This window comes from Chinchilla lanigera, unplaced genomic scaffold, assembly GCF_000276665.1.
Source record: "Chinchilla lanigera isolate Chin_1 unplaced genomic scaffold, ChiLan1.0 scaffold00001, whole genome shotgun sequence".
NCBI lineage: Eukaryota > Metazoa > Chordata > Mammalia > Rodentia > Chinchillidae > Chinchilla > Chinchilla lanigera.
Window position 1 is genome coordinate 23,251,410 of NW_004955402.1, and position 15,535 is coordinate 23,266,944.

Below are 15,535 nucleotides of genomic sequence, written 5' to 3' on the forward strand. Positions count from 1 at the left end.
GTCAGAAAAGATCTCAGAGGACAGTGAGTCCAGAAGTTTCCCTGCAGCAACTGGGGTGCTCCACATACTTCCAATGTCTCTCCTAATCCAGGGTTCTTCATCCCCACCATCTCAGCCCTGAGCCTGCACCATTCTTGGTGCAGTGAGGTCACACATAGAAAGCGTTCAGTAAGTGGGGCATGAAGGGACATTCAAAGATGCCAGAGACCAACAAAGATACCCAGAGCTGATTCCTCGTTCTGATATGCCTTCCTGAAACAGGAAAACTAGATTGGTATTTCACACAGCTCATCTGTTACTGGTAGGATCTAAGTTCAGTCCTGATGAAAGGAAGGCATTTTCTGGGAATTCTCTTTTCCTCACATTTGTTCTTACTTGAACCTACTCAAGAAAAATAAGTTCATTTTCTTTGATACCAATAGATCATATTTGCTACCTGTTGACAGCCTCTTCATTGTGATTTTTTTTTCATTATTTAGATTGATGCCCATGAACTTCTCACACCTATGCATATATCTGAGTAGCACATGGGTTCCCAGGGGTCCAGGGAGTGGAATAAGAAGCTAAAAGGTTCAGCTGCAAGGAGGGCTTAGCTCAGGAGGTTAAATCTCAGCTGAACTCATGTCAGGCAGATTTCTTTGGGGAGGAAGAAAAGTCACTGAAGACTTCACGGAGGCTGCTTTTTATGCCTATAGTTGTCCATGCTTTCAGCAAAACAGGGAACATAGTTACTGCTAATTAGGAGTCCACATTCCTGAGGGTTCTGCCTTCACATGGAAACCCAGATGCATTAACCAAGACATTTTGTTGTAGTTTAAGGCAATTCTAAGGAGAACCATGAACTAATAAGTCTAAGTCCCCTTGTTTCATTAAAATTCTCTGAACTCATAAGGAGCGCAAGGCCACTTTTCTTCACAGGGAGTCGGTCCTATGGTTCTTGGCAGTTCTGAATGTCAGTGCCATCATTTGAGAGTCTTCTGTCTCCTAAAATCAGGTCCAGCATGATTTTCAGCCTGCTGGAAGATTCGGGAAGCAAACTGAATCCACACTGGCAAACTATGGCCTGTATTTTATTCCAGAATATTACTTTAAAAAGTTTCTCAAAGGGATCATTTATTTTTGTGGAAATGAAGCACATTGGAGGGTGAAAAATCACAAGCACAGTATGAATTCCTTGCCAAATTCTTGAGATTGTTTTCAACAGATCCCACTAATTTTTAAGTTCTGTGCTTTTCTGAAAACATTTGGCTTTCTCAGACATAAACAGAAGTAAATGTTTCTAGAATTTGATTTTAAAAAATTTAAACTCTCATTAAAATGTGAAGCATACAGGTTTCTTCAGGATTCATTATCAACCTAGTCCATGGTTTTTAGAGGTCAGAGTGCCATTGTTCATGTGGAAAGACTGCCATCTATTGAAACTTTAGGATAGTGTCACCAGGGCAAATCATAGTCTCCAGTTTCCCCTGACTCTTAGTAGGAGTGTTCATTGGGTACCCACTACTGCAGGGGGCATCGAAGAAGAGTATGATAAGAGACAAGCTTATACCCCCAGGATGTCATCATCTGGTTAGAAAATGATACACACACAACTAAAAACACTGAGACCAAAGGCAGACAAAGATTTAGAATCATAGGGCTCCAAACGCTGAAGCTAGAAGAGATTTTGAGACAACCATAATAGGTCACTTTGATAAATATGCTGAATAAACGAGGATGGAAGTGGTAGCAATTAAACTAAGATGACAGGTCCAGGGTTAAACTCTCAAGACTGCCTTTCTAGAATCAGCCAAAGAGCAGACTTGGAGTGCCGCCCCTCCTTCGTCCTTGCTGCTCCTGGGCAAACAACAGACAGGCTTCCTTTCCCAAAAGCTAATGCCCAGAGAGAAACCTGTTCCTCATCTTCCTGTCCTAAACTGGTTCCAGACCAATGATGAGATAGACAAAGCAGTAGTAGGTAGCTGTGGCCCTTTCTGCTGCCATCATCATCCCAGGACTCCACAGTGAAGGGCACCGGGCCTCTGAGTGAGAGCACTGACTTCTCCCAACCTTGGCTTCCTGTTCTATAGAAAGGAACTGACGGTTTCTTTCAGGATATTCAAGGGCTGGGGGGATTTTGTATATGTAGCACCTTGCCTAGGTGCTGCTTGCTGAAGAAAACATCTGTCATTCCAGTTAAACAAATCATTAGACAAAGAAGTAGAATGGGATTGTTGCTTCTCATCACCATTCGAGGAAAGGGGGGCCAGTGTACACATGATGTATTGGAAGCATCTTGTCATTTTAACTCCCAAATGTGTAGCCTGTAATCTCTGTGGAAATGTTTAAATTGAATTTTGTTTAATCAAGAGATTGACATGACTTTTTGCCATCAATTTATTTTTAGAAAAGGCATATTTTAATGTCACTTACATTTATCTCAAGTAACTGAAAGAGCACAGTCCATTCCAGTGGCCACCATGAGGGAAAAATGGGAATGCACAAAGAGAAGAGAGTAATAAGACACATTCTGCTTGGGAGTTGTTCCATGTGTGTACTCTGGCCTCTGTATGAGAGGATTCCTATAGCCCAAGGCTCACCCTGGGCGAGAGGAATCCATCACTCAGGATGAGAGGTGGACAGCAGCTGATGAGCACAGCCGGGTAAATGAAGAGCAGTCTTACTGTGGCCCTGGTAACCAGAAGGCGATTGTGGCCCCAGCAGGCTATGGCCAGCCACAGGCAGGGCATAGAGCAGGGAGTGAGGTCAGTAATGGTCAGAGGCCCAAGTATGCCGGTTATCGATCTCATGGGCAGCCTTAGGAGGTTGGCTTGGAGCCTTAAGAGTCCCTCATCATTGTATTCAGGGCTGGTCTTAGAGCTCAGGGAGCAAGTATCCAGAAGACGGTAGGAGAATGGAGCGTGGCAGCTCCCAAAGCAAGAGGGTGCATCCTGGTTGTGGTGAACAGTTTCTTTTTTCTCTTTTTGGAATGTGATGTAATGTTAAGATTATCTCATCTGTGCTGACTTCTGTGCCCTCTAAGAATCCTGTCTTTTCTGTCCTGTCCTGTCCTGTCCTGTCGGGTAGACTGATGACGAGGATGAAATTGAGGTATGACTATAAACATAAAGAACACCGCCTTTGACCTTCCTGTGAGTGCTGTGGAGTCTAACCTACTGTAATCAGCATGGAGTGTCAGCACCATTCAGTGCTCTAAACCATGCATGGACATTTGCTGGTTGATCTTCCTAACTGCTTGACAAGTAGTGAAAGGTTTACTGTATTTCCCAAGCTGTTCCCAGTCTAGAGTCACCAGTGACAGGTTCAGCAGATATCTCCCCACTCCTGAAAACAGGGACAAGGAATTTTCCCTCTATTCCCCTTTGTGAGCCTTTTGCCTGTGAAAACTATATTCTAGAATTGAGTACGTGTAGAGTCCTAAAAGCAATGGAAAGTGGCACAGTGCCTATGAGCTTCAGATGGGTTCCCCTTTCCTTGACTGGCCCCTGTGACATCCATAGATCAGCCTGGGTACAGTACTGGAAGGGCAGGGGCATCTCCCCCTGAAACTGGGCACACGTGCAAGAACTAAAGACCAAGCCGGAGTGATGGGCCCTAGAAAACGAGGTGGAAGCAGTATAGATGGTGCAAGCCACAGATCTGTCCCAGGCTCTGTAGCCTTGGCTGAGACTCTAGAGGAAAAGAGGAAGCCAGCAATCTGTGAAGCTGTTCTTCACACATGTTCATCTTTTAGCATTGCATTTATATAGTGTTCTACCAACTTCTTTAAAACATATATGCCCTGACTTTTAGTTCAGGTAGAATACAGGAAATCTTCATGGGTTGTGATACTCGCAAAGTAACCAGATATTTAAAATAACCCAAAGTAGTGGGTACTGCCAAATTCAATGGCAGATGAATTTGTATGTTCTGCTCTGTTCTGCACCCTGACACTAACCTACTCGGGGCCTTTGGCAAGTCACTTATTCTTGGAGCCTCAGTTTCCTTCTCTATAAAGTGGGGTGGTCTACATCTAGAAGGAACCACCCCTACTTCTGAACATGTGATTCTGTGCCTAAATCCCACGTTTGTAATTCTACCATCATAAGTGATATTTATGAAAAATTTTAGTGCTTTCTGGCACTAAATTTGAAAAATAAAGCTCAATATATTTGACTAATAAGCATTATTTTAGTTCTTATATCAGGACTTAAATCTGATTTCTTTTTATAATTGAGATTGAATCCAAGGAATGCTGAGCCACATCCCCAGCTGTACTTATTTTATTTTGAGGTAGGGTCTTGCTAAATTGCCTAAGATGGCCTCACACTTGTAATTTTACCTCAGCTTCCCAAGTAGCTAGTATTACAGTCATGTATCACCCTGCCTGGTTTAAATCTGATTTTTTCAGCTCTTCTTAAAGTTGATGTCAGTCACCTCTAGCTGATACGTACCAGGGAATCTAAGTGAACCAGTGGATGGGTAGAGCTCCCTGTGGGGCCAGTGGCTTCTGTTTTTTGCTAATACATCTTCTATGGACAGATGTTCTGTTATTAGATGATAGCCTCAGTGACTGTCAAGCTAATTAATGTGTCTGCAGAATGTACAGGCAGCAGAGAAAGTTTTTCTCAACTGAATGTTCTCGAAGCTCAAGTTGGCTTTTTTAGGGAGTCTCCCTTACATCCTAACTCCCCTTTGGTTTTGCAGTCAGGCAAATTCTCCAGCAGTACTCCGGCACCACCAAGCCAGCTGCAGGGTCTGAGCTACGCCGAGGATGCAGCTGAACATGAGAACATGAAGGCCGTGCTAAAGACCTCCTCGCCCTCCGTGGAGGACTCCAGCCCTGCCCTGGGCATCCGCACACGCAGCCGAGCAAGCAGAGGTAACCCGGGAGGGTGGGGTTCATCTTCTTGGGTTGGCCGCTCCACAGGAGCCAGCGTCTCCATCACTGCCTGCAGGTTATTGTGCCCAGTGAGGGGTTGTGAGGGGCCATGAGCTCCCCAGGACTTTCAGTGCCAACCTAATCACACAGCTTCCTTATTGGCTCCTTTACGACCTAGCTCCAGTAGCTTCATCTCAAAAGCACTTGTAAAAATATAACTTTCCTAACACAAAAAGGGTTCTTATTGTGAGTGGATCCTCATGGGCTAAAGCTAGGGTCCACAAGCTGCAGTCTGCAAGTCAAATTCAGTCCAACATTGATTTTTGTAAATGGAGTTTTATTGGAGCACAGCCATGTTTATTCATTTTGATAGTGTCTGTGGCTGCTTCGCGCTGCAGTGGCAGAGTTGAGGCATTGTGACTGAGACTCTGGGCTCTGTGAACACCTAAAAGTTACTTTATGAAAAAGGGGTTCCGACCCCTGGATTAAAACACTACCCTTTTTTCTTTTGTTAACATCCTTTGAAATAAACACAATTAAAACTTCAAGAGGGAAGAGACAGATAAAGAGTTTCTGGATTTGATTTATAAGGGATTTTTAAAAATGCAATTAAAAGAGAGGATGCATTTTACACCTGAGAATGTTCATGTTTCCCTGTCTGGTCTGATGCCACGTTAGCTACAGTTTCTCACTGCAGATACAGCTGAACTGTCCACACTGTCTGACGTGTAAAGTGCTCATTGTAGGCTCCTACCCTGTCCTGCACTTGGCTTTCACCTTCCTGTGTTGTTGGCATCATCCTTTTCAGTACATCCGGTGTATCCCTGAGTGTCCTTGTTGCTCTTGCTGTCACTCAGCTGAGAATGCCCTTCTCTCCTGCCTGTCCAGTTCCCATTCACCTCTGAGATACACCACCTGCAAGCCTTCTGTGGCTATCCATGTTCTCTTCCTCTTTGGTGCCCTTCTAAACTCCAGTTCAGGCCTCCTGAAGAAGATAAATTGCTGCAGATGAGATAGGCTTTTTTCTTGTGGTATTTGCTTAGCACATGCTATGTATGCAGCTAAAGGAAACTGTATAATGTCTGTGGAGTATGGAAGAGTATGCGAGAAGTAATTATGCTTAGAATTACCATGTCAGGTAAGCTAGGCTGTAGGTTACCTTATACACCACAGAAATGTGGGAAGGAAGGAATAAATGAACAGACGAACAAACTGCCCTTCTCAGACTCTCCAGATGACAGAAAGTCAACTAGAATCCACAGCGCTATGAGGTAGAGAAACCTGAGAAGGACCCTCAGGTACTTCTAATTGGCTTTGCTCATTGACAAGTGCCTTCTGATGCTTGCGATTGTCAATTCTCTTAAATATATAAAAATAATGATGGTAATACCCTTCATAAAGGAAAAAAGATAAATGCATCTCTGAGTTTCCTTGGGAAAGAGGTGGGTCACTACCATACAATACAAATGGCTTCTTGGAGTTTCTTGTAAACTGTGGAGCCCCAACTATTATTGAAGAAGGATCTCAAAAGGAGCTGCAGGCTATGTTCCCGAACTCTAGGGTTTTTGTGGAGTTTACTGCATGTTTTTGGACAAAATAACTGATTTTCTTACTTCACATAAGTACAGTATTACTGACTCTAGTTCCTTCTTTTCTGCCTTCATGTTGGACTTTGACATGCAGCCAAGGATATGCCAGAGGAAAGGCAGCCTCTCTCCATCCTTGCCTCTGTGTTATGCTAGCTGAGATGTAGATGACCCAGTAGAAAAGTCATATCTCCTACTACAGTCTTAATTTCTGAGTTATATATAACCTAAATATTTTGCATATATTGTTATACCAAAGAAGATTAGGCTTCTGGGATTTTATCTGTCCAAATGCTCTGTTTTCTAGGTAATTTTAGACATAAAATTAGGAGAAGAAAGTAAATTAACATGACAGTTTGACAGTGAAAAGGGATCTTTTAGGGGCCAGCAGCACAGTCAGCTGAAAAGACCCAGAGTCCCATGCATTATACATGATGCACACTGATTTCCTGATTGCTGTGTGGGAGGAAAGGTGCCCTCTTTTCGGCCAGTGCTGTGAAAAGCCTTCATTCCGGGAAGTGACTAGAGACAGCCTTTGTAAATAAGACAAGGAGATAGGTGGGGAAGGTCAGAAAGTGAAGAAAATAGTATCATCAAGCCTTAAGTAGCAGAACCTATCAGTGTAAAAGAAGTATAAAACAAAAATAATACAATAAAACAATTTTCCATTGTTGTCGGGTGTGGGGCAAGCAATCACTTGTTTCCTGTGGTACCAAAGCCTGAGATACCATAGGTGTGAGTCTTCTGTGCCCAGCAACTCCTGCAGGCTTTGTGTGTTAGACTTGACAAGGCCCGCGGGAAGTTCAAGGAGAGTGTTAGTGCCGGCCCAGTGACCCAGCCTGAGCCCCTGTTGGGAGATGCAAGGGTGGTGCAGTGGAGGCTGTCTTAGGAGGTGGGGTCCTGTAATAGAACACACACAGGTTGTACGACTTCTAAAATACCATGAACAAGACACTTGTTCCCAACCAGAAGGGACCAAGAGAAAAACTCTTGAGCTTGTGCAGTATGGTTTATTTTCCCTGACTGCAGAAGGAGCTTAGAGAAGGAGGCTGGTCTGTTTCTCTGCATGTTCAAACCCATTTGTACCTTTAACCTATGCACAGATCTCAACCTCAGGGTATTTAAAGACAGAAATGGACCAAACTAAAATTAGCATCTGACCTCAGCCTAGCTCTGTACCTTGCTATATCCATAACAGGAAAGGGAAAGGAGTAAGAAGGAAAAGAAATGACTTCGGTCTCTACGTTCTTTTATACATAAATGTCAGTGCACAGTTAAAATTACAAGCTGGGGAAAAGCATGTGCACATGACTGACAATCAAGAGAATAAGTAGAGAATAGCTGCGCCTCTTTGTGATGCAGATGTTGAAATGTTCTGCCAAGAGATCAGCTGACAATTACAAAGGTTATTTAAAAGATGAATGAAAATATAGATAAAAAGGCAGATGATTTCAACAGAGAACTAGGATCTATAAAAGTGATCAAAGGAACATTCTAACACTATAAAATATCAGAAATAAAGACCTCACAGATAGGCTTAATGGACTGGACCCAGGAAAAAGGAGAAAATTAGTGAATTTAAAGACAGGTTAATAGAAAGTACACTTACTAAAGTACACTTACAAAGTAGAAGCGACATGTGGAACACAATCAAATGACCTAACGTACAGCTGAAGTGCCAGAAGAAGATGGGTATGAACCAATGTTTGAAGGAATAATGGCTGAGAATTTCCCAAGCTGACATGTACTAACTCACATATTTAAGAAACTTATCAAATCCAAATAGAATAAATACAAAGAGAATCATACCATAGGCAAATACTAAAAAAAAAAAAAAAAAAGATAAATACAAAATATTTATAACAGAGAAAAGATGTATTACCTTCTAAGGGCCAGCACTAGTAATGATTGCTAACTTTTCAATAGAAACTAGGACCAGAAAAAAAATAGCATGACATCTTTAAGCTGCTAGAAGAAAATGCTTCTAACCTAGCATTCTGTCCTCAGAGAAATTATTTTGCAGAAATGAAGGCAAACACTTTTCTTTATATTAAAATAATAAAAATATTTACTTTGATTAATTTTTCCTTGTAGATTGTATGAGTTAAAGTTCCAAAAGGAGAAAATAAAGTATTATCTTTCCAGCTACAATTCACATACCTTTAGAAAATGAAGTGAAATTGTGCTATTATGATTTAGAATGTTCTGTCCCCTCTGCCACATCACGGTATATGTAAAGGTCTTTTTTGCTAATATTTGGGAGACTGGGATGGACCACATGACCCCTTGGGTATGCAAGTGATATGGCCAGTGTTCCCCTGATGGCTGCGTGTAGGTGCAAAGATTCTAGGAGGAACCAGGGAGAAAGGGAATAAATGGGACAGCAACAAGGACAGTATCCAAGAAGAGAGGAGATAAAAAGCAGAACCAGGCATGATTTCATCACAAAACTTGGGTCTGACAATTTGGAACCTATGGCAAGATGTTCCTTTTAAGCCTTTCCTGATAATTACATTGAAAGCAGAGCCCTGGGGCTGTGTAAGACGGGAAATATTGGTAATTATGAGAGGGAAGGTCTGGTAAGTCCTTCATTTCTGGCTCCATGCTCTGCAAATGTATTATGCCCAGTGATAATTGATGGAGTGTGTGTGTGTGTGTGTGTGTGTGTGTGTGTGTGTGTGTGTGTGTGTGTGTGTTTGGAAGGGTAGTTTGGTATTTCAAGACAAGACATAGGATGATGACTCAGGTAAATGAGAAACAGGAAAAAAAAAAAGCTAGTAGGCACAACCCAGTTGTGCCATTGATTGCTCTGCTCTAAGGAGGGTCATTGTCACAAAGGCTCTGTAGCCCCAGTCTGGTAGCTGTGACATCAGAGGCCCCTTAGCTGTAGTTACAACATCCAGACTATCCAGAGAGTGCAAGAAAACCCAGTAGCAATCTCAAAATTTTGTTTTGGGGAGGAGCTTATTTTTAAAAAGATTTCATAGTGTGAGAAAATGACTTTCTGATGGGAGAAGTAGATTGAGTTCCCTTAGGAACAAGCAGGAAAACTGCAGGTTATGGTTTGTGAATGTGCCATTGTTGTAGGTAGAGCCCATTAAAAAGGTCAGCAAAGCAAACCTTAAGAATTATATCAACAATGACAATGAACAAAACTGTGTTGTTTGAAAACATTATCTTGCAGTCATGGGTCTTACATGCATGCAGGCTCTGGAACCCCTCCTGAAAAGTAGGAATTATTCAAGCCGGTCATATGCACTTTATAGCATATTTCATATTTGCAGTAAAGTCCATGAAACACACATGCCCATGAAAACCACAGTCCACTGCACTGTGATCCACTGTTCAAAACTAGTTCTATCAATTTTTTTTCTTTGCTCATTCATTACCAATCAGGTGCTTGCAAGCCTCAAAACTGTAAAAAACAAGGAAGAAGAACTAATTTTTAAAATGATTACTGACAGTTATCATTGATGCTTAAACATTTTTAAAATCATTTTTAACATTTTTTTCCTCTGAATTGGGAAAAGCTGGCTGTTCTTTTACTTTAGCTGGACCTTAGGTGGCAAGGAGATCCGGCATATCTGTGTTCTATTGGCAGTGACTTTGACAGCTCTACTGTGTAAGCTTTTGAAATCATTCATGTATTACAAGATGAAGTGTGGGTAGTAGAAGTAAATGATTTTGAACATATTATACATCTTTCCTTCTGTACAAGAGATTTCACAAAGAAGTTGACCTATCACAAAGGCATAGTTCTGGATATATAAAATTAATATGTAACTGTTTGATTTTATTTGTGAACTCATGTTCCATGAGTTTGATGGTGCTTTCTTCTTACCACTTGTCTATAAAGAGATCCCTTGATGGTGGATTTGGACTGTCTTAACATGGAGTTATTTATGAACACAATTTTCTGGTCAAGAAGTAGGGGGTGAATGTTTAAAAAAATTATGTTAGCATCCCTTTTACTTGTTGAAAAAGGCAATCTTGTTATAATTTTTAAAGTTATGTACTCCAAAAATAAACTGCATAGTACAAAATCCCTTGGTGTCTATTTAACCTGTGATAAGGTAAGGTTACTTGACATTCAGTAGGTACAAGCAACCACTAATAGAGAGCTGACTCAGTAAACCCTTCTGTAGGTCTCTGTGTTATTGAATATGCCCTGCTGGATATCAGTGATGTACACAGCAGGGTATGGCATTGGTCATCTCCCTTTAGGTGGTCACAAGACCCCGTGGGTGAAGACGACACACACGGGTAGAGAGTTAAATAATGAGAGACAAATCATGGCTGTGTTATAGCATGGTGTGAAGTAAGTGCCCTGTTACAGGTCTGTGCAGATCTTGGAGGGTCACAGTCACAGGTGGCGAAGGCCAGCACCCTGGATGGTCACCAACTTTGAGGCTCTCACCCTGGCCTTTGCTGAGATCCTTGGTTGACAGATCTCAGCCTGTTGGAAGAGAAATGATGTGTGTTTTCCTTCTCTGAGCATGCTGCGCTCTCTGTTTCATCTTTCAGGATCCACTAGTTCATGGACTATGGGAACCGATGACTCACCTAATGTCACAGACGATGCAGCTGATGAGATCATGGACCGCATTGTCAAGTCGGCCACCCAAGTGCCCAGTCAGCGAGTGGTGCCCAGGGAGAGGAAGCGATCTCGGGCCAACCGCAAATCTTGTGAGTGCTTTTGGGGAGGGGTGAGGGTTTCAACTGTTGAGGGCTCCTCCTTTCCATTCTGTGAGACTCAGAAGGGCAGCTCCTGAGTGGCTGCCCGGAGTGCCCACCTGCACTCTCAACAAAACGTTTTGAGCTTCACTGTCAGTGTTGGCCTTGTGGAGGAGAAGAGTTGTAGCCACCCCTGTCTGGTTATTCCTGTTTGTGTCCAGGCCATTCTCCATTCATACTTTGTCCCCAGGAAGGTCCAAAAGGCTTCTGAATGTCCTACACGTATAGGGATGGGCACAATGTGGCTCACTGCCAACTCCCACCCCAGATGCTGTGGTAGAGCCGCTTGTCTCCTTCACCCAGGGACAATTTGCTGGGCTGGAGACTGATCTCGAGGGTTTGACATCTCTCACCAACACATCACAGGTAACAAGTGATTTGTTGGTCATTAGGATACTTAAAATAGTTCAGTGTTTCACTTTTGCCATCAGAGGATTGAATGAAATCAAAATGACTGTTTTTGCCCTTTAGCCTATACCTTCTGCTGCACATGTCCCCTGAACTGATGGATGTGGGGATGCTTTTGTTGGTGGTCTGTGCCAATTGACTGTGCTAGTCCCCCGTTCTCTGTGGGGAAACAGGATCACTGTAATCCTTTGGCATTTGGCTGCATTAGCTTCGGCCCTTGGTGTTTCAAGAGCGCCCCCAGGCTCCACTGGCTGCTGGGTCACTCACAGAGAGCTTGGTTCTCCACCAGCTTTGCTCTGAGAATAAATGGCGGTGGGAAGGAAAGGAAGCCTGATTGTCCACCACTGTTCTGTATCCTAAAAATGAAAGGGAAGTGACCCCAGTGGGCAGGGAGTTCTGTAAGAACCAAATGCAGGACACCCTCAGCTTGTTACACTAGTGAAAGTCACATTGAGGTGACTGGGGCGTGGGCTGCCTATGTTGATACTTGTGGTTCTGCCTGACTCATTGCCATGCTTGTTTGCAGGGTAAAGAATGCTAAAACAGATTCCTGCAGCCTCCCAGACTCTGCTCCTTCCACATGATCTGCTTTAGTTTCTGATGGGAACTTTCCCCAGAAAGGAAAATACCTCTGTGTGGAGGTGGGGTGGGGGTAAGGAGTTTGATTCTCATTTGGTATAAGGGGCAGGCTAATAATCTATTTCTCACTTAGTATAATGGTGGGTCAATAATCAGATGAGCTCCTACATGAGGTTGATGCTGCTGGCCCTTGGCATTCACTAGGAAAAACAAAACTCTTGAGCTGCACTTCTTAGCTGGATATATAGTACAGTATTCTGTGGGGAGTTTTAAACTGTAGCTATTTGGCTGATCCAGGCTAACAGCTTCACAACCTCGCTGGTGAGGGCTGAGGTCTGGGTCCCTGACCCTTGGGAAATTGCTGGCATTAAGAGGTAGACGTTCCCTCTAGTATATGCCTCACCCCTTCTATTGCTATAATCCCTCTAGTTTTTAAATGGAAAACTGCCACTTAGATATACCGGCTTTCTACATCTTCAGGAGCATATTCTCACTTCCAACACCAATATCTAAAGAAGGGCCCTTTACATTTAGTTTTCTGATATTTTGCTCCTTTCCCTGTGCTACTGTGAGTCCCTTGCTTGTGTTTTCATGTACCCATGTGTCTTGGTTACTTTTCTCTCGTTGCTGAGACAAAATACCCAGCGCCCAAAATGAAGGAAGGAAAGGTTTATTTAGCTTACAGTTTGTGGAGGTTTCAGTCCATACTTGGCTGGCTCCGAGGCAGAAGGTAGCAAAGCAACAAGAGTAAAGGGGGGAATGGCGGCAAGCAGCCTCTTTCCCTCCCTTACATTGTAAACAGGCTACCCCCACCTGAGGGGCATGTAGCTCTCACATAATTTCCAAGTCCTCCTCTTCCACAGGCTCAGGATGTATACAAAGTAAGCACCTTGGCTTCCTGCTGAATCACTTAGCCAAACCTCTAGATTCCCCAAGTTGACACAATGTATCAACCATAACACTCCACCCCTTGTCAACTTGGCAACCAGATACATTTCTTTAAACCAGTTTCCAGGTACAAAGACATTATATTACATTAGAACCATAACATTTCACCCCCCAAAGACTCATGCACATCCCTTTAAGCAAAAGGCATTTAGTCCCTCTGAAAGAGTTGCCAAAGTCCTAACAGTTGCAGCACTGCTGAAGAGTCCATGTCCCAAGGCAAACTCTTAGCTGTGACCCCCTGTACAAATGAAAAGTTAAACACTTCCAACATTCAATGGCACAAAATAAGCAGTACCATTACAAAAGGTACAAACAGGGGGATACAGAGCATTGGGACCAAAGCAAGTCCAAAATCCAGCAGGGCTAACATTATGTCCTGTAGTTCCACATGCAGCATCTGAAGCAAGTTGTGGCACATTGTGAGCTCCAAAGGGCTTGCCTGAGTCCACCCCTATGGCACTTCTGGTGGTTACAGTTTCCATGGCTTCTCTCTTAGGCCTGCTTTGCTCTCTCCTTGCAGCTTTCCTTAGATGATCCACAGTCCTGGCTTTTCTAAACTTCTGAGGTCTCCAGGGCACCTTTTGTTTCAACACTCACAGCCTCACACACTGCCCTCTCAGGGGCACACTGCCTGGCCTCCCAGGCCTTCTGAAATCTGAGTGGAAGCCTCTTGACCCTCAGAACTCTTGCATTCTCCATTCACCTAAAGCCAGGTCCATGGGGATGATGCCAAGATCTGCTGCTGCCTGGAGCAGTAGCCAAGTTTTCCTTTCTCTTGGCCACAGGGGTCGAGTGCCTGGATCACTGGGCACTCCGAACCCAATTTGGAGGAACAAATTTTCTATGCTGCTGCCATTCTGGTACATGGCGCTCAGCAGCTTTCTTCTCAAAGCCAGGTCTACTACCTTTGCAGTTTTGAGGCTGCAAAGGGTGGAGACTTGCTGCTTCTTGTGATACCCTCAGGCCATCTTTTTTATTCTCCTGTTCCTTCTCAGCAATGGAGATCTCCTCAGCCTTATCTTTGCAGTCCACAGCATTACTGGATCTTTCTTTCTGGCCAAACTCACAACATTTTAAATCATCCTGCTGGGCTCTTTGTTCTTCATTCTCAATATAAATCTGGCTAAAAGCCCTCAACAATAGCCATGCCACTTCCCCAACATCTGACTGCCTTGAAATTTCTTTTGCCAGATTAACCACTCTGCTGCCGCCCTTAATCTCAGTCTTAGGCAAAGTCTCTGGACACGAGCAAAATGCAGACAAACTTTTTGCCAAGCCATAACACACATCGTCTGGAGTCCAACGACCAATGCAGTCCTTCTTTCCAGCAGAAACTGCCTGAACCTGGTCTTTACCGGCGTGATTTCTGTCAGCCTTCTGGGCTTCTGAGCTCTGATTAGAATCTCCCAGACAGAACAGCCGAAGGTGTTCTAGCGCTTCTCTTTCAGGCAACATCTCTGAACCTTTCCAAACCCTTCCCACAAGCCATTTCCAAAGACTGTTGAACCACATGGTCAGATATAGTCACAGCAACGACCCCACTCCTCTGGTACCAAATTCTGTCTTGGTTACTTTTTTCTCGTTGCTGAGACAAAATACCCAACTCCCAAAATGAAGGAAGGAAAGGTTTATTTAGCTTACAGTTTGTAGAGGTTTCAGTCCATACTTGGCTGGCTCCGAGGCAGAAGGTAGCAAAGCAACAAGAGCAAAGTGGGGAATGGCAGCCAAACAGCAAAGCAGCCAGAGCAAAAGGGAGGAATGGTGGCAAGCAGCCTCTTTCCCTCCCTTACATTGTAAACAGGCTACCCCCACCCGGGGGGCATGTAGCTCTCACATAATCTCCATGCCCTCCTCTTCCACAGGCTCAGGATGTATACAAAGTAAGCACCCTGGCTTCCTGCTGCGTCACTTAGCCAAACCTCTAGACTCCCCAAGTTGACACAATGTATCAACCATAACACCATGTAAGAACTTGACAGGGATTTGCTCCTCACAGTTGGGCCTTAGACAACATAGGTATCTCCTGGAAGTTCATTCAAAATGCAGATTCATGGGCCTTATTCCAGGGAAATTGATTCAGAGTCTTCATTTAAGATCTCTAAGCAATTCACATTCACAATAAAGTTGAAAAGCACTGGGCAAAGGAATCAGGAGTGATACTGCCAGATCCTGAAATGACAGGCTTTTCTCCAAAGGGATGGGACTAATCCATACTAGCTGAATACAGCACGACAAATCTCATTTTATCCAAGCCAAGTGCACCAGTTTCCATTTTTGCCTATTTTAAGGGTGTGAAATAGTATTTTCTTTCCTTTTTTTTTTTTTTTTTTTTGAGACAGGGTCTTGCTATGCAGTTCAAGCTGGCCTTGAACTCCCAGTGATCCTCCTGCCTCAGCCTCCTGAGTGCTGGGATTACAGG

At 43.5% G+C, this 15,535-nt stretch overlaps 1 protein-coding gene across 9 annotated transcripts in view; it reads left to right on the forward strand.

Annotated features, from left to right (window-relative positions):
- Fhod3 (formin homology 2 domain containing 3) overlaps positions 1-15,535 on the forward strand; it is a 455,934-nt gene that overhangs the window by 429,350 nt on the left and 11,049 nt on the right. For 5 of the 9 annotated variants that reach the window (XM_005372818.2, XM_013510258.1, XM_005372823.2 and 2 more), the window contains 2 exons: positions 4,687-4,861; positions 10,972-11,133. In XM_005372818.2, coding sequence (XP_005372875.1) covers positions 4,687-4,861; positions 10,972-11,133 — 337 coding nt within the window. Of the gene's footprint in view, positions 1-3,066; positions 3,091-4,686; positions 4,862-10,971; positions 11,134-15,535 lie in introns of all 9 variants that reach the window. The other 4 variants (XM_005372817.2, XM_005372820.2, XM_005372822.2 and 1 more) reach the window with 1 other exon arrangement.